Source organism: Dama dama, chromosome 25 (genome assembly GCF_033118175.1).
Source record: "Dama dama isolate Ldn47 chromosome 25, ASM3311817v1, whole genome shotgun sequence".
NCBI lineage: Eukaryota > Metazoa > Chordata > Mammalia > Artiodactyla > Cervidae > Dama > Dama dama.
In genome coordinates this window covers 45263553-45286361 of record NC_083705.1, presented here as the reverse complement: position 1 = coordinate 45286361, position 22809 = coordinate 45263553, and the positions used below count along the sequence as shown (strand labels likewise).

General features: G+C 42.5%; 1 protein-coding gene across 4 annotated transcripts in view; it reads left to right on the top strand.

Annotated features, from left to right (window-relative positions):
• Window positions 1-22809, top strand: part of SKP2 (S-phase kinase associated protein 2) — a 36837-nt gene that overhangs the window by 6189 nt on the left and 7839 nt on the right. For 3 of the 4 annotated variants that reach the window (XM_061129950.1, XM_061129952.1, XM_061129951.1), the window contains exons 3-9: window positions 7208-7319; window positions 9771-9914; window positions 12103-12237; window positions 13771-13869; window positions 15342-15472; window positions 21842-21893; window positions 22066-22173. In XM_061129950.1, the coding sequence (XP_060985933.1) occupies window positions 7208-7319; window positions 9771-9914; window positions 12103-12237; window positions 13771-13869; window positions 15342-15472; window positions 21842-21893; window positions 22066-22173 (781 nt within the window). The remainder of the gene's footprint in view (window positions 1-7207; window positions 7320-9770; window positions 9915-12102; window positions 12238-13770; window positions 13870-15341; window positions 15473-21841; window positions 21894-22065; window positions 22174-22809) is intronic. The other variant, XM_061129953.1, reaches the window with a different exon arrangement.

Here is a 22809-nt window from a genome sequence, read left to right as displayed (position 1 = left end):
AATTAACTATGGCAAGTAAAATTAGATTGAGCATATCCCAAGCCTGGATACTAGCCACTGGGGCAGCTGTATGAAGACAGACTTCTGTCTCATCTGTTGGAATAGCATCCAGTTTCAGGCTGTGACACCCCTCCCCCACCTTCACTCCCACCAGAGGCCCTAGAATCAGTGTTGTCCTGTGATCAGCTCCGTGGAGAAGTGGGTACTTGGCTGCTCAGAGAGGCTGTGCGTTTTCCCAGCCATTGCCCTGTCCATATGCTCACTGACCCATTGAGAGCTCTCAGCGTCTCTGTTTCATTCCCTCTCCCCTCCGCTCTCCCTCCCAAGCCCTGAAGGATTCCTTTTCCCACAGCAAGTAAGGTTTAGTTCTCACCTTTTAAAAAAGTGTGATTTTTTTTTTTCTTAATTTTTTCTTCATTTTAGAAAATTTAGTCAGATCAGGAGAGAGACTCCTAGGGTAGACAGAGGACAGGATTTGGAGTCAGAGCTGTGCTTGAATTCCCACTGGGCGGTTTGCTAATTGTGTGACCTTACCCCTTTAGTCGGAGTTACATCATCTCTTGAAGCCCCTCCCCTGACTTACAGAAGACACTGTTTCTGTTTCTGGATTTCAGTCTTCAGCCTCATTCCCCTGGACACCTGCAGGGCGGTGCCATTCCTTGGCAGGCCCTGTGCCCCCTGGCCAGCCTTCAGACACTCTCCTCCGAGGCTCTGTGCCTTCACCTCAGGTGGTGGGGTTTGGAAACAGACAGAAGAGTCCATGTTAACTTCTTGGCTCTGCCAGCTGATAGTTGCTAGCACCTCCGTGAGGTTAATAAATAAAGCTACTAAGACATGTGTCCTCATCTGTGAAATGGGACACTGCATTCTAGGACACGAGGCAAGCATTAGAATCACATGCATTAATAAATGTATGAGACTCTTTAGGGCTTTTAGTAAATGGCAGTGGTAATGTGGGCTTGTGTTTCTGTTTATTAGTTTGCCTCCCAGTGAGGCCAACAGACAGGGCCTGTGCTTACGCTCTCCAGCATTAGTCAGACACGCAGGAATGTTTGTTTATGTGGAGCCCTAGGCCAGCCTTGTCATTTGATAAATGAGGAAACTGGTCCTGAGAGGCCCACACTCTTACCTGTCTGTGAAACAGAGCCAGCATTCTTCTCTTCGGTGTCAGTCATTCCTTTGTGGGATATTGAACACTTTCTAGGGTTCGTCTTAGGCAGCAGGAGTGGCAGTTAATTGGTTAAGGAAGGTTCATCAGTCACATGGATACAGAATTCGCACGTTCACAGTTTGCGTGAAGGGGCAGTAAAAGGTATACTGCATTGAGCAAGGATTTTGATAATGTCTGTGGTGTGCCAGGCATTGTGTGGGGTCTCCCTGTGCCTGCCTAGGTGTGGGGGGGGGGGGGGGGGGGCGTGCTGGTCTCCTGGGAATGCTCCTCCGAGGGGAAGACAGTTCAGCTGGAGTCTGAAGGATGAGTAGGAGTTGGGCAGGTGAAGATGGACATTGCAATGCAAAGCCTTCCTAGTTCTAGACTTAGCTTCCTTCTGTGGCTTCAGTGCCTGGCTTTGCTGTCCTTAGCGAACACCTGCATTCATCCCAGTGCCAAATTTTCCTTCTAGCATTTGAACTGTGTGCTAAGTGACTTCAGTCCTGCCCGACTCTTTGCGACCCTGTGGACAGGCTCCTCTGTCCATGGGATTCTCCAGGCAAGCATACTGGAGTGGGTTGCCCTTCCCTCCTCCAGGATATCTTCTCAACCAATGGGTCGAACCCCCGTCTCTTACGTCTCCTGCATTGGCAGGCGGGTTCTTTAACACTAGTGTGCCACCTGGAAGCATTTGAATTACTGATCTCTTATTCTCAGTTGCTGATTTCTTATGTCTTCCTGTTAAAATGGGAAGTACCACATTCATTAGTTTATTGATTTCTCCTACCCTTTACTTTGCAACAAGCCTCCCTATCTCCTTTCCCCACTATCTTTACCTGACACTTGGGTGTCCCATCCATAGCTCCTTGAAGCTCACCATTCCCTTTTATGCCAAGGGCTTTCTCCCCCACATCGATGACACTCTGTGTTTGAGGGCTTTCCCTGGGCAGGCATGCTGGGGAATCAACATTCCTGCCCCCTCCCAGAAGCCGCCAACCCATGACTGACAGCAGATGATGGATTAACGCCCCAGCAATCTGGGGCAGGTGCTGTATGTTTCCTGGGAGTCCCCTGCAGATTTAAAGCCCATAGTGATAATCTGCTTACTCACATGCCCATGTTGGCTTCCTGCCCTTCCATGTCTCTCTTCATTCTTTCCAGTATTTCCTGGATCCCAAACCTAGATTGTTGTTGATAAGTTGATCAGTCACTCAATCATGCCCAACTCTTTGTGATTCCATGGACTGCAGCACTCCAGCAGGCTTCCCTGTCTTTCACTATCTCCTAGAGTTTGTTCATGCTCATGTCCAGTGAGTCGATGATGCCATCCAACCATCTCATCCTCTGTTGCCCTCTTCTCCTGCCCTCAATCTTTCTCAGCATCAGGGTCTTTTCCAGTGAGTCAGCTCTTCACATCAGGTAACCAAAGTATTGGAGCTTCAGCATGAGTCCTTCCAATGAATATTCAGGATTGATTTCCTTTAGGATGACTGGTTTGATCTCCTTGCTGTCTAGGGGACTCTCAAGAGTCTTCTCCAGTACCACACTTCAAAAGCATCAATTCTTTATCACTCAGTCTTCTTTTGGTCCAACACTCACATCCATACATGGCTCCTGGAAAAACCATAGCTTTGACTATACAGACCTTTGTTTCTGCTTTTTAATACGCTGTCTAGGTTTGTCATTGCTCTTCTTCTAAGGAGCAAGCATCTTTTAATTTAATTTAATTATTTAATTAAACCTAGATAGAAGGCAGTTTGGGGGTCTTGGTAAATCATACCAGGCAGCCCTTGTCCAGCCCCTACTCAGAGATGGATGTTTTCACATAGGTGAAGATTCTAAGCAGCACTGAAAGGAAAGGTCATGAAAGTAAAACATACAGATTTTTTGGAGAAAGGAGAGGAATAGAAGCAAAAAAGAGGCAGTTTAACTCTCTGCTTTGTCACCTCTTGACATGAGCTATTTAATCTTCATGGTGAACAGCTTTGCAAAATAAACCTTTTTATTCCCTTTCCTACTGATGAAAGTGAGCCCCAGGAGGATTGAGTAGCTCATTTAGGGTTTGCTGACGTGGAGACAATGCAATCAAATTCCAGTCGGAGCTGTGCTGCTTCCTCAATCCAGTAGTTCTCACACTTGGCGGGGATGGGGGGCAGGCACCTGGTGTCAGGGTAGTCATTGCAGATCATAGTAAAAATCTCAACAGACTAGATTCAAAGTGGCTAAGTGTAATATTTTTTTTTTTTTCCAAATGAAATGCTAGCATCTGATCTGTATACGCAGGAGGCAGCAGAGGTTAGGGAGTTAAGAAGAATTAATGGAAGGAAAACTTTGTTCCAATTTGTGGAGCAGGAGTCCTGCTGGAGACCCTCTGCCCCCACTGACCTTGGCCCAGGAGCTTTGTGGTATGATGGAGGCTCGTTGCCGCACTGAGGAGCTGCTCCCTGGAACGTGTCCAGGGTCAGTGCGGATGGTCTGCCTTCATCCCTCTACCCCTAGGCTTCAGAGCCTCAGTCCTTTATTTGATTCTCTTGAGAGGGAGGGGCAGGTGTTCATGGAGCAGCTACATGTCCTTATTTTCCCAGGGAGCATCCTTCCCTAAGCACTGTGCCAGGTCAGTCCCCCGTGTAGCACAATACCCTGAGCCTTTCTCCAGCCTGTTGTGACCCTGGATTGAAATATCCTGTTTATCTGTGTCTCTCAAACTCTGAGAAGACCATGCCTTGTTCATCTCTGTAGAACAGTCCTCAGCATATAGCACATTAAGTAGATAAATGAATGGTTGCATGTATCGGACAGTGTGCTAGTTCCTTAGACTATAAAGATTGTTAAAAGAAAAATCAGGTTCTCCTTCTCAAGATCTCATGGCCTTGTAGGGCCTACACAGGTGAGTAAGGAAATAACAAAACTGTGGTTAAAAAACTGGCCTGTTTTTGGTGATGTCCTGGGAGGCCGTCCATAGGAGTTGGGGCGTTAATGGCCCCTTGAGTAATAGCAGTCGGGGGCGGGCACAGCATGTACGGAGGCATTGAGATACAACACAGAAAGACTCATTCTGAAAATTCCAAGTAGCTCCAAGTGGCTGGAACATATTTCTAGATAATGAATCTAGAAAACCAAGTGGGGCCCTGATAAGAAAGCTTTGAATTTCATGCTTAACAGTATAGACTTTAGATAGAATATTCAAGGGACACTATTGAAGGGATCTAATTGAAGAATGTTTTCAAAAGATTGCCCAGGAATAGGGGGGAAAGAGTCCACAGAGTCTAAGACTGTTATGTTTATCACTCACCTCCACGCTGTCTCCAGCTGTCCATCGTCTTTCCCCTGAGCCTGTTGCAATGTCTGTGTTCAGTACATACTGACACCTTTTAAATGGGGTGTGTGTTCTGTATTTAGTTGCTCAGTCGTGTCCGACTCTTTGGGACCCCATGGACTGTAGCCCACCAGTTTCTTCTGTTCGTGGAGATTGTCCAGCCAAGAATACTGGAGTGGGTTGCTATGCCCTCCTCCGGGGGATCTTCCCAACCCAGGGATCGAGCCCAGGTCTTCTGTATTGCAGGTGGATTCTTTACCAGCTGAGCCACCAGGGAAGCCCAAGAATACTGTCAGAGCCACTGAACAAATAAGAGATACAGGGAGGCTTATTAATAAGGCATTGGCTTACGTAGTCCTGGAAGCTGAAGAGTCCCATGATCTTTGGTCCCAAAGACCTGAGATTCCGGAGAGTAGATCATGTTAGTTTCAGTCCAGTCTGAAGGCAGGAGGACACCCAGGTTCCAGCTCAAAGATGGGAGAAAGAGCCGGGTCTCCCTTCATCTGCCTTTTATTCCAACCCGACTTTGGATTGGATGAGGCAGGCACACACTGGGGACCGCAACCTGCTTTTCTCAGTTAATCAGTCAAGTGTTAATCTCATCCCAGATACCCTCCCAAAGACAGCTGGTATGGTGTTAACCAAATATCTGGGTACTCCTTAGCCCAGTCAAGTTGACACTAAAATTAGCTGTCACGGGGGAGAGAGGATATTGGTAGCATTGGTGTAGCAGGTGGGTTGGAGTTAGAGACCGAGAAGGCAAGTTACTGAACTCAGCTAACCACTCTGAATTCTGATCTAAAACACTCACTGTTTGGTGCCTGCTTGTTTCCTTCTAGGCCGTGGTCATATTATCCTTACCTTGTGGGTTATTCTATTCATATGTAAGCATGTAATACTTGTTGCACAGCAATTAGAGTTTGTTTTTATAAAAACTAAGAAAACTGGTTTTCCTGCATCCACCTTTTTCTCCCTCCAGTTTATTCCGAACACACAGTCAGAGTGATCCTTTTAAAACCTACGTGAGATCCTGTCATTCCTGTGCTCAGAACTCTCCGGCGGCCCCTCATCACCTTCAGAGTCAGAGCCGGATGACCTGGCCCCCTCCCACTCCTCTGACCTCTTCCCCACTCCCTGCAACTTGCTCACTGTGTTCTACGCTGGCCTCCTTGCTGTTCCTCAAAACAGACCTGCTGCTCCTGCACGTAGCACACGCTCCAGGGACTCACAGGGCCAGCCTCTTCTCTCTGTTCAGCCTTTGCTCAATGATCACCAGCTCAGTAAGGCCCTCCCCATTGTTTTATACCATTTTACACCACAGAACACTGTTTGTAGTGGAACAGATACTAACATCTCCCAGAAGAATGTTCTTTAAATACCAGTTTGGGAAACAGTATGTTTACGAAATGGATGTAAGTGCACCAGATAACTTAAAAATATCTCTGAAAAATGGAACTGTTTTATACTTTTAAGTAACTCAACTTTTCTTCAAGAATTTTTTCAATAAGAATGCAATACTTTTTTTAATATAAGAAAACACAGCAAATGTATTAAAAAGTTTGGGGGGGGGGATCTCCAGCTATAAAACTTGACAGTTATTAGAGGAACCACCATTGTGGTGAAATTCACATCACAATTACTCACTATTACAGAATTTTGTATTAGGCATTTATTTTGAAATGTGGAAGGAGATATTTTGACCAAATCTTTACTAATACAGACTTAGTCTCCTTAACTATGAATGATGAGTTTCAGTAAGCTAACAAATAGAGTTGAGTCAAAATAGAATGAAAATAGTTGTTTTAATCAAAGAGCTGAATACAACCCTTATCATAATTTATTATTAACCCCAAACATGAAAAATAGAACAAGGAGGTAAGTTGCTGTTGATGGTTGAGGGTGTATGTATGTGTACGCTGTGTGTTAAAACTTTCTAAGTTTAAACTTTCTTTATTTTCTTTCTAAAGTTTAAACTTTATTTTTAATACATCAAAGTAAAAGCAATTTTAACGTATCACTTAATTTTTTTAAAATATTGAACAGTTTTTAACATGTCTTCTAATATCATATGATTGTTTCCCCAATGGAACATAAGCTCCATGAAAAAGTGTTTTGTCTCATGTGTTACCTGCTTTCTCCCAACACCTTAACCCATCCCTGGCATCAAACTAAGCACTCAGGACATGTGTGTTGAATTAAGAGATGAGAACAGCCTTTTGGTATTGCACTTTTAGGTAAATGGACTTCTGAGCCCACCCTCTGTAAACTTGGAAGAAGAGGGAGGAAGATTGGTTTGCCTTTTAAATAAGGTCACTACTTGATAAATCTACCACTGAAGCTGCTTCAAAGAGGAGTGAGGTGTTCCTTAGCAACCCAGAAGCATTGTGTATCTTAGACATTGTCATCCAAGATGTGAGAGGCCTGGCACTGCCTCTGAACTCCCATCAGTATGGTTCTGAGCCTGAGACTGGCTGGTGGGTGCTAAAGAGAAGAATATCATGACAAGTATTCTTGACAATCTCTTTTCTCCTTTGCTGAGAAAGTATACAGTATCCACTTCAGGAAACATAGACCATGGGTAAACAGAAAAAGAATTATGAGGATGAGGAATTCATTTAGCATTAAATTCGCCTTTTTTAAGCTACACGTTGTATATCTTTAAGTGCAGGAAAAAGCTCAGTACATTTGATAGGGGGAAAGAATGGTAAAAGAAAAACAATTCTTTTTTTTTCCCCTCCAAGGTGTTTCTTGGGACTCCCTTCCAGATGAGCTGCTCTTAGGAATCTTTTCCTGTCTGTGCCTCCCTGAACTCCTGAAAGTTTCCAGTGTTTGTAAGAGATGGTATCATCTAGCGTAAGTATTTTTCACCCCATTTAGTATATGGAGAGGAGGAGAAAAGAAGGGTTTTTATTTGTTGGGGTCCGCTGACACTGAAAACCAAGAAGAATATAGTAGGACAGAGCACACTTGATATTTTCTTATTCTTTATAGTAATCAGTGTCTTATTTCACAGATAAGGGAGGAATCTACTGGAGGGGGGTGTGTGTGTGTATGCCAAGTTGTGTCTGACTTTTTGCAAGCCTATGGACTGTAGCCCACCAGGCTCCTCTGTCCATGGAATTTCCCAGGCAGGAATAAAGGAGTGGGTTGCCATTTCCTCCTCTAGAGGGTCTTCCCAGCCCAGGGATCAAATGCACAGCCCTGCATTGGCAGGTGCATTCTTTACCACTAGCACCACCTGGGAAGACAGCATCATCCCCTTTTATATATGGGGGAACTGGGACTCAGAACCTCACTCTGGTCCCATAAAGCCTAAGTAGCAGAGGCTGGTTCCCCACTTGGGTCCCACTCAGAGCCTCGAGTTCTCTTCCCACCACTCACAGCCAGCCCACTGGGTGTATGAGAACCAGCTATGCCTTCATGCATCCCTGTCACTCCTGGTACACTGCCTGGCCCAGCATCCAACAAACATGGGCTCTGCTGAATACAAGGAAAAGAAGTTTTCCAAATGGGGCAGGTCACTTCCGGTGGGTCACATGATGGCCACTGTGAGCATGAAATATAAAGATGCTCGAGTGGTGCCCAGCTAATTGTTCAGGTTTTGTTGGGTTTGGGGCCACGCTTCTCAGGTGCCAACAGTGAGCTGCACATGGGACATCTTGGTGAGCTGGGACGGGGTTTTCCATCTTCACCTTTTCTCCTGCTCATCAGCCTCTGGCCAACCTTTCCTCTGTGCTTAAGGCCATCTATGTCTCTTCTCCCTCCACACGTCTAGGACTCTCACTGTGATTACGCAGGAGCCCCTGCCCTTCCATTCACAGGTGTGCTGGAAATAAGACACTCCAGGTATTTACAGGACTGGGCTACAGTCATCCCTTGGTACCCACTGGGTATTGGTTCTGGGACCCCCCTGTGGATGCCAAAATCTGTGGATTCTCAAGTCCCTTGTATAAAATGGGGTAGGACAGTCTGGCTCTGGATCCACGGATCTGTGGATGTGGAACCGGTGGATAGGGAGTGCTTGCTCAGTCGTGTCTAACTCTTTGCGACCCCATGGACTGTAGCCCACCAGGCTCCTCTGTCCATGAAATTCTCCAGGCAAGAATACTGGAGTGGGTTGCCATTTCTTCCTCCAGGGAATCTTCCCCACCCAGGGATTGAACCCACGTCTTCTACATTGGCAGACGGATTCTTTATCATCTGTGCCACCTGGGAAGCCTTGTGGATAGGGAGGGCTGACTATGTTTGCTTAGAAGAGCCACAGAGAGGTCGGCACACCTGGAATGCCAGAGTAGGTACATGGTGGTTGACTCACTTATCCCTGCTCAAGAAACGCCATTTGGATTTTCTTTTGCCACCAGCTGTGTTCTCTATGCAGCTCTGTTCATCTTCATCTCAACTGTCATAAAAGTTATTACTGACATTCATTAAGCACTTGTTATATGCCAGGCACAGCAGTCCTGTCTTCTTAAGAATAAAGGTTGACAATTTGTTTATGCAGAATTATTTCAAAGCTCCAGCCAGTGGTCTGCTTATCTCAAGTAGGATTAAAAAGTAAAATTCTTGTAAACATTTAAAATGTTCCCTCACGGGCTTGATCTCATGTTTTCTTTTGTGTTAAATTGAATTAATCTATGGGTATTCAAACTTCTTTATGTTTTTTTTACTATATTTGTTACCGCTTTTTTGCTTTTGAAACACAAATCTAAACATTTTTACCTCTTCTCTTCACATTAGTTCATAGGTATACCTGTATTTCTGTGCATTTATTTTAAGCTTTTAAGGTTTTGTAAATGGAGCTGAACTATGACTTTTCCTAATGGATATTTGCTAAACATATCTCATAATAAAGTCATACAAACTTTCCTTCTTCTAGGTACACTTACATGTTTTTTAGGGTAATTGTGGTAGCATGCTCGTCCTTCACAAAAATGGCAAGCAAGGTCATTGTGAACCTACCTACTTGTTCAGTAATCAGTTGAGTGATTTGAGCAGTCTTAAAGTTATTGAATTGAATTGAATGCTGAAATTTTATTCTCCTGTTCCAGACCATTGCAGAGCTCATGATAGCTTTGAACTAGCTATGAAATCCATGTAAAGAGGAAGATGAAAGCTTATCCATAATGGGAAAAAGAAATATTCCATAGTGCCTTAAAAATATAGGTAATTGTATAGTCAGAAACAAACATGCCTTTAGAATTTGCTTCAGGGCAGTTGAGTGGCCGTGTCCTCTTGTTAGAAGCGCTGTCGAGGGTCTCCAGAAACTGGTGCCCTGACTCACCAAACGGAGCACCTCTTTTCCAGGTTTGATGAGTCTCTCTGGCAGACTGTAGACCTTGCAGGCAGAAACCTCTACCCAGACGTGGTTGGTCGGCTCCTGTCCCGAGGGGTGGTTGCCTTCCGCTGTCCAAGATCGTTTATGGACCAACCGTTAGTTGAACACTTCAGGTAAGAAAGAAAAGTGCCCGGAAGATCTTGGGGAGGAAAACAGATCAAAGTGTCTTTTTTTCCTCTCTCTCCTGCTATATGCCCTAGGACAGGTCATCTGTGCAGCGTGGGACGTTAGTTGTATATGTTGCCATGTGGCCTTTGTGTTGAAACACGGCACGGGTTTCAGTGACATCATTCCTGTGTTAGCCTAGGCCTGCTCTTGCGCTCTTCCCAGGGTCTAAGGGTGTCCTGAGTATCCTATGAGGCAGGAGCCAAGCAGAGCCCTCGCAGCAGATGTCATGCAGCCAAGCTATTCCCCCAATGCCCATTTCTTATTATTTTTTTTAAATGTATTTTTATTTGGAGGATAATTGCTTTACAATATTTTGGTGGTTTCTGCCATATAAGCACATGAATCAGCGATAAGTATACACATGTCCCCTCCCTCTTGAGCCTTCCTCCCATTCCCCCATCCCATCCCACCCCTCTAGGTTGTCCCAGGGCACTGGGTTGAGCTCCCGTATTATACAGCAACTTCTCACTGCCTATCTGTTTACATATGGTGATGTATATATGGTTTAACGCTACTGTCTCAATTCGTCCCACCCTCTCCATCCTCCTCTGTATCCACAAATCTGTTCTCTGTGTCTGCATCGCTATTCCTGCCCTGCAAATAGATTCATCAGTGCCATTTTTCTAGATTCTGCACATATGTGTAAATAGATGATGTTTGTTTTCTCTTTCTGACTTACTTCACTCTGTATGACAGGCTCTAGGTTTATCCACCTCACTAGAACTGATTTGTTCCTTTTTAGGACCATTGTGTGTGTGTGTGTGTATATATATATATACCACAACTTCTTTATCCATTCATCTTTTGGTGGACATCGAGATTGTTTCTATTTTCAGGCTATTGTAAATAGTGCTGCAATGAACGATAGGGTACATGTGTCTTTTTGAATTATGGTTTTCTCAGTAGTGGGAGTGCTGGGCTATATGGTAGTTTTATTCCTAGTTTTTAAGGACTTTCCTTACTGTTCTCCACAGTGGCTTTATCAACTTACATTCCCACCAACAGTGCAAGAGAGGACCCCTTTTTTCCACATCCTCTCCAGCATTTACTGTTTATAGATTTCTTGATGATGACCATTCTGACCGGTGTGAGATGATACCTCATTGTAGTTTTGATTTACATTTCTCTACCCCCACTGCCTGTTTCTGATAAGGGAAAAATGTGAGGGGTCTTTTCAGATTTTGTCACTCTGGGTTTCTGATCCTGTCACAGACCAGTTTACTTCCTGAAAAAGATGCTCTGTGTTGGTGTTTTTTAGACTTTCTGAAAGTGTATTTCTTACTGATAGTTTTGCAGTGTGGTTTCCTGTCATCTCATGCTAGAGTGGAGTAAATAGATACTGAACAGAAAAATAAGCTAAAGACGGCAGAGCTAGGATACAACACGCATCCCAACTCGAGGCCTTTTCACCTTCTCGCTGTGGTCATATGACAACACTCCTCTCCCACGGGTGTTTTATGCTTCTCCTGCACTTCCTTCTCAGTCTCCTTCAAGTGCACGCTTTATTTTGTTACTCTAGGGTCTGTCCCTGGCTGCCTTCTCTCCTGACCCACACTCTGTCTTCAGACAAGCTATGTCTTGTACACCCCCATCTGTGCCAAGACTTTCACATCCTCATCTCTAGCCCAACCCTCTCTTTCAAAAAAACTTATTTCTAATTACCTAAAAACTACCACAGCTGAATTTCCTACAAGTACCTTAGTATTAGCATGTCCATCCCAAGAACCTTGGTATTAACCTCCGTTTACAACTTGCCTTTCCACGGTCTTCCCTGGTTTGGTCATCCACCCACTCACCCTTGCCAGGAGTCATTGTAGGTGTGACCTCCTTGTCACCCACATCCAACTCATTCTCCTGATGCTCATTAATTCATTTTCTAAGTTGGACTGTGCTGGCACAACGTCTGGACTTGGCCCCGCCCCCCCAAAAAAAAAGCTTTTGAATTTTAAAAAAACGAAGGTGGCCAGTAACAGTTTATTTTATGACTACAACTATAGCTAATACTTGAAATGCGTGTTCAGGGTCTTGTTTGTGGTGAACTGCCCAGGTGGGGATGAGAAGGGGTCAGATCTAATCTGGACATTCTGGTGTGAGCCACCTTGTAGAGCCTCTTTTTATTCCCTCTGTGTTCAGCCCTTTTCGTCTACAGCACCTGGACCTGTCGAACTCTGTGATCGATGTGGCTACCCTGCACGGCCTTCTGTCTCACTGCTCCAAGTTGCAGAATCTCAGCCTGGAAGGCCTCCGACTTTCAGATCCCATTATCGAGTGAGTGGCACCTGGGAGCATGTTTCAAGGGAACTTGTTTTGTGTTTGTTGATTATGTTTCTCGAGTAGATGTGGGGTGTCCTGTCCACATGCAGGTGGACTCAGAAAATACCCAATACAGTGTTCCAGCCTCTGCAGAACCTTCCAGGAGCCTTGGTTCCTCCTTCAGGAGGTTTGGTTGCTCACCTAGACAACCAGAGTTTGTGTACTAACTCTCAATATGTTGCTGAGTCTCATGCTAGGTTCTAGACACGCAAGGAGGAATTGAGGCGTGGCTGCTCCCTCATTCAAGGGAGAGACAGATAATTACAGTGCAGTGTGTTTGCTGAATGCGTTGGTGAATATGTGGCAACACAGAGGCCTAATTACATTTCGAGAAGGCAGCCGTCTCGTCTCAGAGGAAGTGACTCTGAAGCTGAGTATTGAAAGTATGTGGGTAGGAGTTCTCCAGGTGATGTGGCAAAGGAAGCAGTCCGGGTGAAGCTGCCTTTGTGACTCTGAATTCTGAAGTGGTCAGGAATTGATGGAGTGCGGGAGGGAGGTGACAGGTGGGGGTCGGCAGGGACCACATCTCGTGGGTGCCTGCCACGCTGGAAGAACTCTGGATTTTGTTGTGGTCTGTAAAGAGGGAAGCATGGTGAACAGAAGCATGGTTCTGAGAATGGAACAAGCAATGTTTAGAAAATTAACTCACTGGGCATCTCAGAAGATCGATTAAGCATGAAAGAAACTATTCAGTAGATTAGTTAAGATGATGTTGTATCCATTCAGGTAAGACATGATGAAACTTGATGGGGAAAAGAAAAGAATAATGATAATATCTGCTTAATATTTGTTGAGCACATACCATGTGCCAGATACTAGGTTCTTTAAAGGTATTCTGAGTTAAATTCTTATAGCAACCCCGTGAAATATGTTCTTATTATTCCCCTTTTTACAGATGTGGAAACTAAGGAACAGAGAGGCTGAATAACTTGTCCACGGTCACACAGTAGCTAGGTAGCAAAACCAAGATTTGAACCTGGCCATATAGTATGATTCCAGAACTCTCGCTCTTGATCACTGTTTGGCTAACATGAGGCATTTGGGATGGAGAGAAGAGGGCAATTTGAGAGACATTTAATTGAAGGAGCCTGGTGACTTTATAAGTAGAAGTTGACTTATAATCTAATTACAATTGTGGGTAAAATAGAAATATGTTTAGGTCATTGGTGGGTTCTGTTTTTCAATTTTAAAAGTACACTGGTAAGTGTTTGTTGTGTAGTTAATCTCTGTGCTGGGCACTGTGCTGAGGCCTTTACTACATTATATCACTTAATTTTAACACTACCAAGAAGATACTGATCTTGCCATTTCACAGATGAATAAACTAAAGCAAAGCATCCTGCTTGGTGTCATCTAGATGGTAAGATGTGAATTTAAACTCACTTTTCAAAGGCCTGTGTGCTTGTAACTGCCTCCCTTAGCTTCATTCTTGTTGATTGAATAAGAGGGTCTGGTTAGTATTGTTACAACTTTGTCCTCTTTTTCCAGTAATCTTGCTCAGAACACAAATTTACTGCGACTCAATCTTTCTGGGTGTTCTGGATTCTCTGAATCTGCCCTGAAGACTTTGCTGAGCAGCTGTTCCAGGTAGGAGAGATTTGAGATTTGATTATAGAACTGTGATTTCAAACATACAGTTATCTTTCACATCAGGATAGAATCAGGTAACATTTTTAAGCTATTCCTAACTCTTTGAGCTCTTGATTTGGAGAACTCAGTACCCTTTATCCTTCAAACTTTCTGTCCAAACTCAGGAGCCAAATCGGTGAAGTTTACAAAGATTACTTGTGTTGTGATCCCTTTTTTCCTCTGTAACTTATTAAAATAAGGAAAATGTGGTAATGTGTTTATCAACAGTATGTACAAAGAGTATCTGTTTATACCTAACTATACTGTCAGGCTTTTTCCCCTGTAACGTCTGTAGACCTAACAACAGCTTTGACTGTTTATTTGTCAAAAGTTTGTTATTGCAAAATACACCATGAATCTGGGTGATTCAATTAAAAACATCTTTTATACTAGGTATTAATGTCTATTGTCAGTATATAAAGGTTACAGAGTTACAGAAATTAATAAGTGAGGGGGGACATGATTCACAGAATACCCAATACTATGTGTACTTTTTAATATTCCCTTGGTCTCTGGGCTAATAGCATGGTATTTATTTCTCCATAATGATCTTATACAAAAGATTGCTTTTGTATAAGAACATTGCTGCTGCTAAGTAAGTCACTTCAGACGTGTCCGACTCTGTGCAACCTCATAGATGGCAGCCCGCCAGGCTCCCCCATCCCTGGGATTCTCCAGGCAAGAACACTGGAGTGGGTTGCCATTTCCTTCTCCAATGTATGAAAGTGAAAAGTGAAAGTGAAGTCTCTCAGTCGTGTCCGACCCTTAGTGACCCCATGGACGGCAGCCTACCAGGCTCCTCCGTCCATGGGATTTTCCAGGCAAGAGTACTGGAGTGGGTTGCCATTGCCTTCTCTGATAAGAAGGTTACCAATGAGATAAAATGGTAGCCCTACATTTTCTCAGCAATGCCAGGAATGGGATGTATAATTTAGTGGTTGGACTTTCTCTTTGAAGCCCTCATTTGCTTAGTTAGCAGAGGCCCCGTAAGATAAAGTGAATTTTTGTGATGTCGGCATCTCTTTATTAGGAATTCCTGGTACAACCTATCTGTTTTTTAAAACATCTCAAGCTTATATTGTTTTCCTACAACCCAAATGGTTAAGAAAGCTTAGAAGCTAGAATTTCTGCTAGTCCTGGAATGAGGTATGAGCAGGCGAGGAGAGCACTTCCCTTCTCTTCCAGAAGAGGGCAGCATTCACTAAGCCCTTGGCTCATATACCCTGGCAACTTTCTGGAACAAACTAGACCGAGATGGAGAGCAGTTTCAGGTGAGCAAATGTAGCTGCTTAGAGAAGCTGAGGTCCTATGCAGAAAGTGGTAATCAATGGCCCTGTATTTCCTTGGTTTGCAGCTTTAGGCAGGGTTTCATAGGAAATTCATTCTGGGTAATGGTTTCATGCTTTCCTTGTCACCCCTCTTGTGTGCAGATTGGATGAACTGAACCTCTCTTGGTGCTATGATTTCACTGAGAAGCATGTACAAGTGGCTGTTGCACATGTGTCTGAGACCATCACCCAGCTGAATCTCAGCGGGTACCGAAAGAACCTGCAGAGATCAGGTAAGACCCTCAGTGCTGTTCGGCCCTTACCAACAGCAACCCCACCAATAACAGCAGGTTGATTTCCTGAGCATCTCCTAGGCATGATCCTCCATACACTGTCTCATTTAATGCAGTGTGTGTGTTCCTATTCCTGTTTTTCAGATGACATAACAGCTAGCTGATCAAAAGGGTCAGGTAAATGCAGACAGCTAGTGGGTTAGTGGCAGGGTTTGAATCCAGAATCCATGAGTGAAAACCTTTATACTTTAAAAGGATTTATGTTTAAGTAGAAGAGCTTCTTTTATTTAACCCAATTATTTAGGTAAAACCCAACATAAAAATTGAGGGATGTAGTGTTTGATTAGTATAAGCAGTGATTCTCAACTGGGGACAGTTTTGCCTGCAAGAGGACATTTGGCGAGGTCTGAGGCATTTTTGATAGTCACAGCTGTGGCATTACTGGCATCTACCCACTGGCATCTAGTGGGTAGAAGCCAGGAATGCTGGTGAACAACGCACAGGACAGTAGAATAACACACAAAAAAGAATCTGGTCCTAAATGTCAGTAGTGCCAAGGTTGAAAAACCCTGTAATAAACCCTCTTAAGTTCATATTTATAACTTTTTTCAATTCAATCTAAAAGGACAGTGGGGTTTTTTAGGTGAACACAGGCATTTAAAATCAGGGGTGATGTGTGACAATTAAAGTCTTTATAAACCTGAACATTCAGTTATGTGTACTTTGTTTTATTTTCTAAGATTGACGGAATCTTGATTTGCAAAGATAAGGACAAATGGCAAGGGTTTTCTTTATTATTATTAAAGTATATTTGATGTACAGTAATATATGTTACAGGTGTACAAGAGTGATTTACAATTTTTAAAGGTTATACTCCACTTAAAGTTATTATAAAATATTGGTTGTATGCCTCATGTTGTACAATCCTTGTAGCTTATTTTATACTTAGTAGTTTGTATCTCTTAATCACCTTCCCCTCTATTGCCTTATTCTCTCTCCTGTTCCTTCTCCCCACTGATAACCACTAGTTTGTTCTCTGTATCTATGAATCTGCTTCTTTTTTGTTATATCCATTAGTTTGCCTGCAATGCAGGAAACCTGGGTTTGAATCCTGGGTCGGAAAGATCCCCTAGAGAAGGAAATGGCAACCATTCCAGTATTCTTGCCTGTAGAATCCCATGGACAGAGGAGCCTGGCAGGCTACAGTCCATGGGGTCATAAGAGTCGGACACAACTTGGCGACTAAACCACAGCAATGCATTAGTTTGTTGTAGTTTTTAGAGTCCCTAAATAAGTGATATCATATAGTAGTTGTTTTTCTCTCTTTTTTTAATATTTATTTTTGTTTATTTATTTGGCTGGGCCAGGTCTTAGTTGCAGCATGCAGGATCTTTAGTTGCAGTGTGCTAACTCTTACTTGTGGCATGTGGAATCTAGTTCCCTGACCAGGGATCAAACCCAAGCCACCTGCATTGGGAGCATGGAGTCATAGCCACTGGACCACCAGGGAAGTCCCCTGACTTATTTCACTTAGCGTTTTAATAGCTTGCCCTCGTGGCCTCAGGCTGGCCTACACAAAGCCTCGTTAAGCCAATGCACACCTCAGCCCTAACCTCATGTCTTGATGGTGGTGTGAGCCCCTCTAAGTGTTTTTCTTATAACGTTTAACATACTCTAAATACTCATGAGCCAAATATTTGCAGAGTGTATCTTCTTAAAATCTAAGCAGTATTTGAAAAGCACTCCTCCAGGACATGACCTGTCCTCTGTGAGTCACGTATCTGAGGCTGTAGAAGATAGGAGCAGATTCTCCTAGATGGTCAGAGGTTGGAATCCTCTGCAGGTACTTGAGCCCAGATAACAAAATGAAGTCTTTCTCTAGAGATCTGTAAAAGCAGCAGTAGTGTCTTTCTTAACCACTGCCCTCCACACACAGTATTTCTATTCTGCATCTTTTCCCTTTAAACACAATTTTAAATCTGTTTGGGAGGGAGGTTCAAGAGGAAGGGGACATATGTATACCTGTGGCTGATTCATGTTGATGTATGGTAGAAACCAACACAATATTGTAAATTGGTTATCCTATAATTAAAAATAAAAATTAAAAAATATCTAGTTATAGTATTACATAGTCATTCTCAAATATACCTATAACATGTAAAAACACAAAAATCAATAATCCTACTAACATTTTGCTAGTCTTTTTTCCTGTTAAAAAGTGGCTTTTTAAAAAAAAACATGGGACATAGTGTATGGAATACTTTATGGTATGGTTTTATTTAAAGTAACCCTATTTCAGTAGCTACACCACACGTCATTTTCAGTGGCTATGTGATATTCCATCAGATATATTTGGAATAATTTATTGATTCATTCACAACTTACTCCGTTGATCTCCTTGTAATGAATGTTTAGAATCTTTACAGTTTCTCCCTTTTATAAACAACTGTCTTATGGACAGAAGCAAACTGTTGAGTGCATTTCTAAGTGGAGTTGCCAGGCCAAGGATTAGGCTTCATTATCAAGCTTTGGATAGTTCTTGCCAAGTTGCCTTCCAAGGACTTTAACTTCCCACCAGGGAGCATCCTCTTCACATTGAATCCCACCCGTGGTTCTTCCCTCTTCATTCCCTAGGGAAGACAGTGCCTTGTGTACACTTCTGCCCATACTCTGAACTTCTCACTTCTTTATTCAGAGTTTTTCTGTAGTGAACTGAGGTTCTGTGTGTAAGGTCGAGAAACTCAGCTGTAGGCAAACTACTGTAAATTGTTTCCACGTTTGGCTTAAAACTCTTTTCTGGGTTCCTCTGAAAAAGAACAAATCACCTTTCTACTAAGTTTTGGCAAGAATGATAGGTGGTAAAATCCCACTTGCTGGACACATTCAGGGCGAGGATAGGAGGCAGAGTAGGAGTTGAAGTGTTAGTTTCCTACACTGGGACAATGTACAATGGGAATTCAAGCCATTTTAAATGGATATCTTTTTAACAACGGCACACGCTATTTCACTGTGTAGAAGACAATACAAATTTTGTGTTTTACCTCCAAGACCAGGGGCAGACCATCTGGATTCAAGCTCTGTCATTCACTGGGTAGCCTTGAGCAATTTGCTTAACCTTGCTGTTCCTCCATTTCTCAATAAAATGGAGTTAATAGTAGTACCTTACCTCTTAGCATTAGAGTAAGCAATAAATGGTGTTAATACATGGACAAGACATTTAGTCATTCTCGGCACATAGTGAGAGCTCAGTAATTGTTGGCTCTCGGTGTTTATATTCCTCACCCATCACTACCTCTCTGTGGAACAGTGGATGAGCACAGGATGAGGTTTGGAGGACCTAGCTTTGGGTCTTAGATTTACTTGGACTTCTCTAGCGAAAAATGTCTCTCTTCTAAAATGACAAGTTATATTAGGTAGTTTCTAAGATCCCTTCTAACTCAAGTGAAATGAAGGAGACGGTGAAGAGGAATCTTGGCAGTCTGGTTCCTAACTCTTGCCTAAGTCTTGGCAATCTGGTTCCTAACTCTACCCACCAAAGAAAGATGGGACTTAAACAAGGGCTGGAGACAGAGACTAACCAGTTTCATCCCCCAAGGTTTAATTCTTTCCCAGGTGGTGGCAAAGGAAGATTGTATCTGATTGTGGATTTTGTGGTTGGCTAGCAAAATGATGGGTCACTCAAAATTACATTGTGCAGTTCTTCATTTTTTTAGTGACTCATGAGACAAATGTCTGTTGAGCCCCTATAATGCACAAAATCCAGTTCTAATCTTGGGACATGGGGCCTTGAACAAAACAGAGAAAGTAACCCTTGTGAAGCTTCCATTCTGGTGGGGAATCCAGACAATCAACAAGGAAGTAAATATGATGAAAGGAAGTGAAAACACAAGGAGGAAAAGTTTAAAGCAGGGTACTCAGGTAGAGTGTAGCAGGAAGGGGGCTATTTTCAGATGGAATGGCCAAAGAGAAGAGCTCCCTGAGGAAGTGAGATTTAACCATAGACCTGAAGGAGTGATATGTAGATACGTAAGGAAAGAACATTCTAGAACTAAGGACCAATAAGTGCCTTTAGAGGAAAGCCACATATGCTACTTTATAATCAGAAAATGAATCAATAAATGTTATTTACTTTTTAAAATAGACAAACTTTATTAATGTTTGGGATTTTTGTTTCCTCTCAGTATGGAAGCCAGTGTGGGAGAGGGAGCGAGGAGCCCAGTGTGAGGAGATGAGATAGCCGGGGGCTTTCTTGGCCAAGGCAGAAGCTCTGTTTCCCTTGTTTTCCTGGGTAAGATGGGAAGCCATTGAAGTATCTCAAACAGGAATGAAATGATCCGACTCACCTTTGAAAAGTCCCCATGCGGAGCTATGCTGGGGAAAGGCCGCTGGAGACTTAGTGGTCACACTTGAGGAAGTAAGAAGTGATTGATTTCAGACGCATTTTGAAAGCTAACCCGACAGGACTGGGTAACAGATAGGGTGTGGGATGTGAGGAAACAGTTTGAGTACAACTCCGAGGGTTTTGGCCCCAGCAGTCGATGAAGTTCGCACTTACTAAGACGGGAAAGACTTTGGGGGAAGGAGCAGATTGAGGGGAGAAATCAGGCATTTGGTTTAGGCATAAATGTGAGATGCTCATCACATAGCCCAGTGAGTGTGTTGAGGAGGCAGGATTTAGACAAGGGGATGTGGCTGGAGATGCAGCTGTGAGAAGAAAAAAGAAACCCTCAAACATTAATAAGATTTGCCTATTTTTTAAAGTAAATAACACTCACTAATATGTTTTCTGATTGCGAAGTATCGACTTTGTTCCAAATTCTGAAAAGGTATTTGTGATCCCACTGCCCTTGGTAACTGCACTTAACATTTGGATGTATTTTCTTCCAGCCTTCCAACCCCCAACCCCCTTTCTTTCTATGTGTAAGTTTGTGTGTTTAAATTGAGATTATCATGCATTATATGTATTTTGTTTTCAGTATACAGTGTATCCTGAGTTATTTTTTCACTTTGTAAAATGTTATTAAGTAGCTTTTTAATGGCTGTTATCAGCATTGTGTTCCATAGAATGGATGAAGGTTGACCTGTTGGGGAGAGGGGCTTTTATAACTGTCCCTACAGTGAATATCATAGCGCATGTAAGCATGCGTGCTAAGTTGCTTCATTCATGTCTGACTCTTTGCGACCCTATGGACTGTAGGGTCCTTGGGATTCTCCAGGCAAGAATACTGGGGTGGGTTGCTTTGCCCTCCTCCAGGGGATCTTCCCGACCCAGGGATCGACTTGTGTTTCTTGTCTCCTGCATTGGCAAGCAGGTTCTTTACCACTCGTGTCACCTGCGATCTCTAATTACTTTTCTAAAAGTGGAATTACTGAGCCAAAGAGCAAAGTGTGTTATGCCCTGAAAGCTTTTTTTTTTTAAAAGAAAGATCAGTTCACCCTCAAAAAATGAGGTCTTCTGAAAGGCTGCATAAAATTAAATACCCACTTTTAGGGGCACCTGCTTTATGATATTTCATCAGTTCTGGGTATTGTAATAGGATTTGTTTTTCATGTGATAGCACCAAAAAAAATATTTTATTTTGCATTTCTTGCTCCATTTTTATTATGTCTATATTTTATGCAGTATCATTCTATTTTGTTATACTCTTAATATACTATTTTTTATACTGTTAATATAATAAGAACATTAACTCTACTGGAAACATTTATTCCCAGTTTTCTGATACCACTTTATTTCTGTTTGTGTTCTGTTTTGTTTTAACATGTTAGAGTTTTTAAAGATTTTTGTTGTAAATTATCATTGTCTCCTTTTTGTTTTCTTTTATGTTTAGAAACTCCTCATTGATATGAAGATCCAATGAATAATTATTCATTTTTGCATTTGTAAGTTTTTAATAACATGTGGAATTAATTTGGATATATTATTTGAGTCGAAGTAAATTTTCTCTAGTTGTAGTAGCCATATTATTTTTTAATAATCCATGATTTTCCTCCACTGGTTTGGAGTGCTACTTTTTGATATTTGTTTATATAGTGCGCTGTTTGATTTTGCTTTTTGCTATTGTGAACAGGACTTTCCCCCTCTCTTTCCATCCAGTGATTGCTGGCACATAGATAAGCTATGGAGTTTCTTATCCAGTCATTGTACACAGTTAGTTCTCTTACTATTTCTAGTCGTTTTTCAGATGATTTCTTGTGTTTCCTGGGTAGAAAGTCTTACATGGCAAGATGATTATTTTTTTTTTCTAATAGTGAATGACTAATTGCACTACTCTGAATTTCCAGCACAATATGAAATGTATGGACAGCAAGTATCCTTGTGTGATTCCTCATTTGATGGTGACCATCTTTTTTTTTTTTGTCCACTAGATGTCTCTACCTTAGTTGGAAGATGTCGCAATCTTGTCCACCTAGACTTAAGGTATGTTTTTATTTATTTTAAAACAAAAAAAATTTTAATGAAAATTCATGATTTTTTATTGAATGAGGAAAGAGTCTTAATATGTTGAATTGAAGGAACTGAATGATAAGCTGTTCCTATCTTCTTCAGCTGGGATTGATGGATAGCTTTTTAATTTTTTCTTCTGTTACAGCGATAGTGTCATGCTGAAAAATGACTGCTTTCCAGAATTTTACCAACTCAACTACCTCCAACACCTTTCACTCAGTCGGTGCTATGACATAATACCTGAAACTTTACTGTGAGTACTCTTTTTTTTTTTTCAAATTCAGCAGCCTCTGGTCTTAGTTGCGGTATTGATCTTACTTTCAGCATGCAGGATCTTTCATTGTGGTGCGCGGATTGAGGGTGGGCTTCAGAAGTTGCCTCGAAGGCTTGGTTGGCCCCGAGGCATGTGCGACCTTAGTTCTTCGACCAGGGATCGAACCTGTGTCTCCTGCATTGCAAGGCGGATTCTTAACCACTGGCCCACCAGGGAAGTCCCAGTACTCTTGTTTCTTAAAATGAACAGAGGGCAGGGGCCAGAAGAGATGTCACTTGGTGTTAAAATCCATTAACAGCCGATGTTTAAAGCTTAAACATCAAATTAATGTATCACAAACTAGTTAGGAAGGACTAGCAAAATAGAACAACCAAGGCAAAATGTTTGGCTTAAAACATCTGGTAAAATTGAGTTGATTGAGGTAGTTCACTAAACATTTATTTGGCTGTGAACTGGTCTAAATATTAGAATACTGTACTAGTACTTGCGGAGAACTTACAAAAGCAGAAGACAGCCTTTAGTCCCAGGAAGCTCAAAGTATAATGGGAGGAGGCAAACCATGTGTATATGTGTTTCTGAAATTTTTCAATCAACTAGTTAAGTCCAAAAACCTTT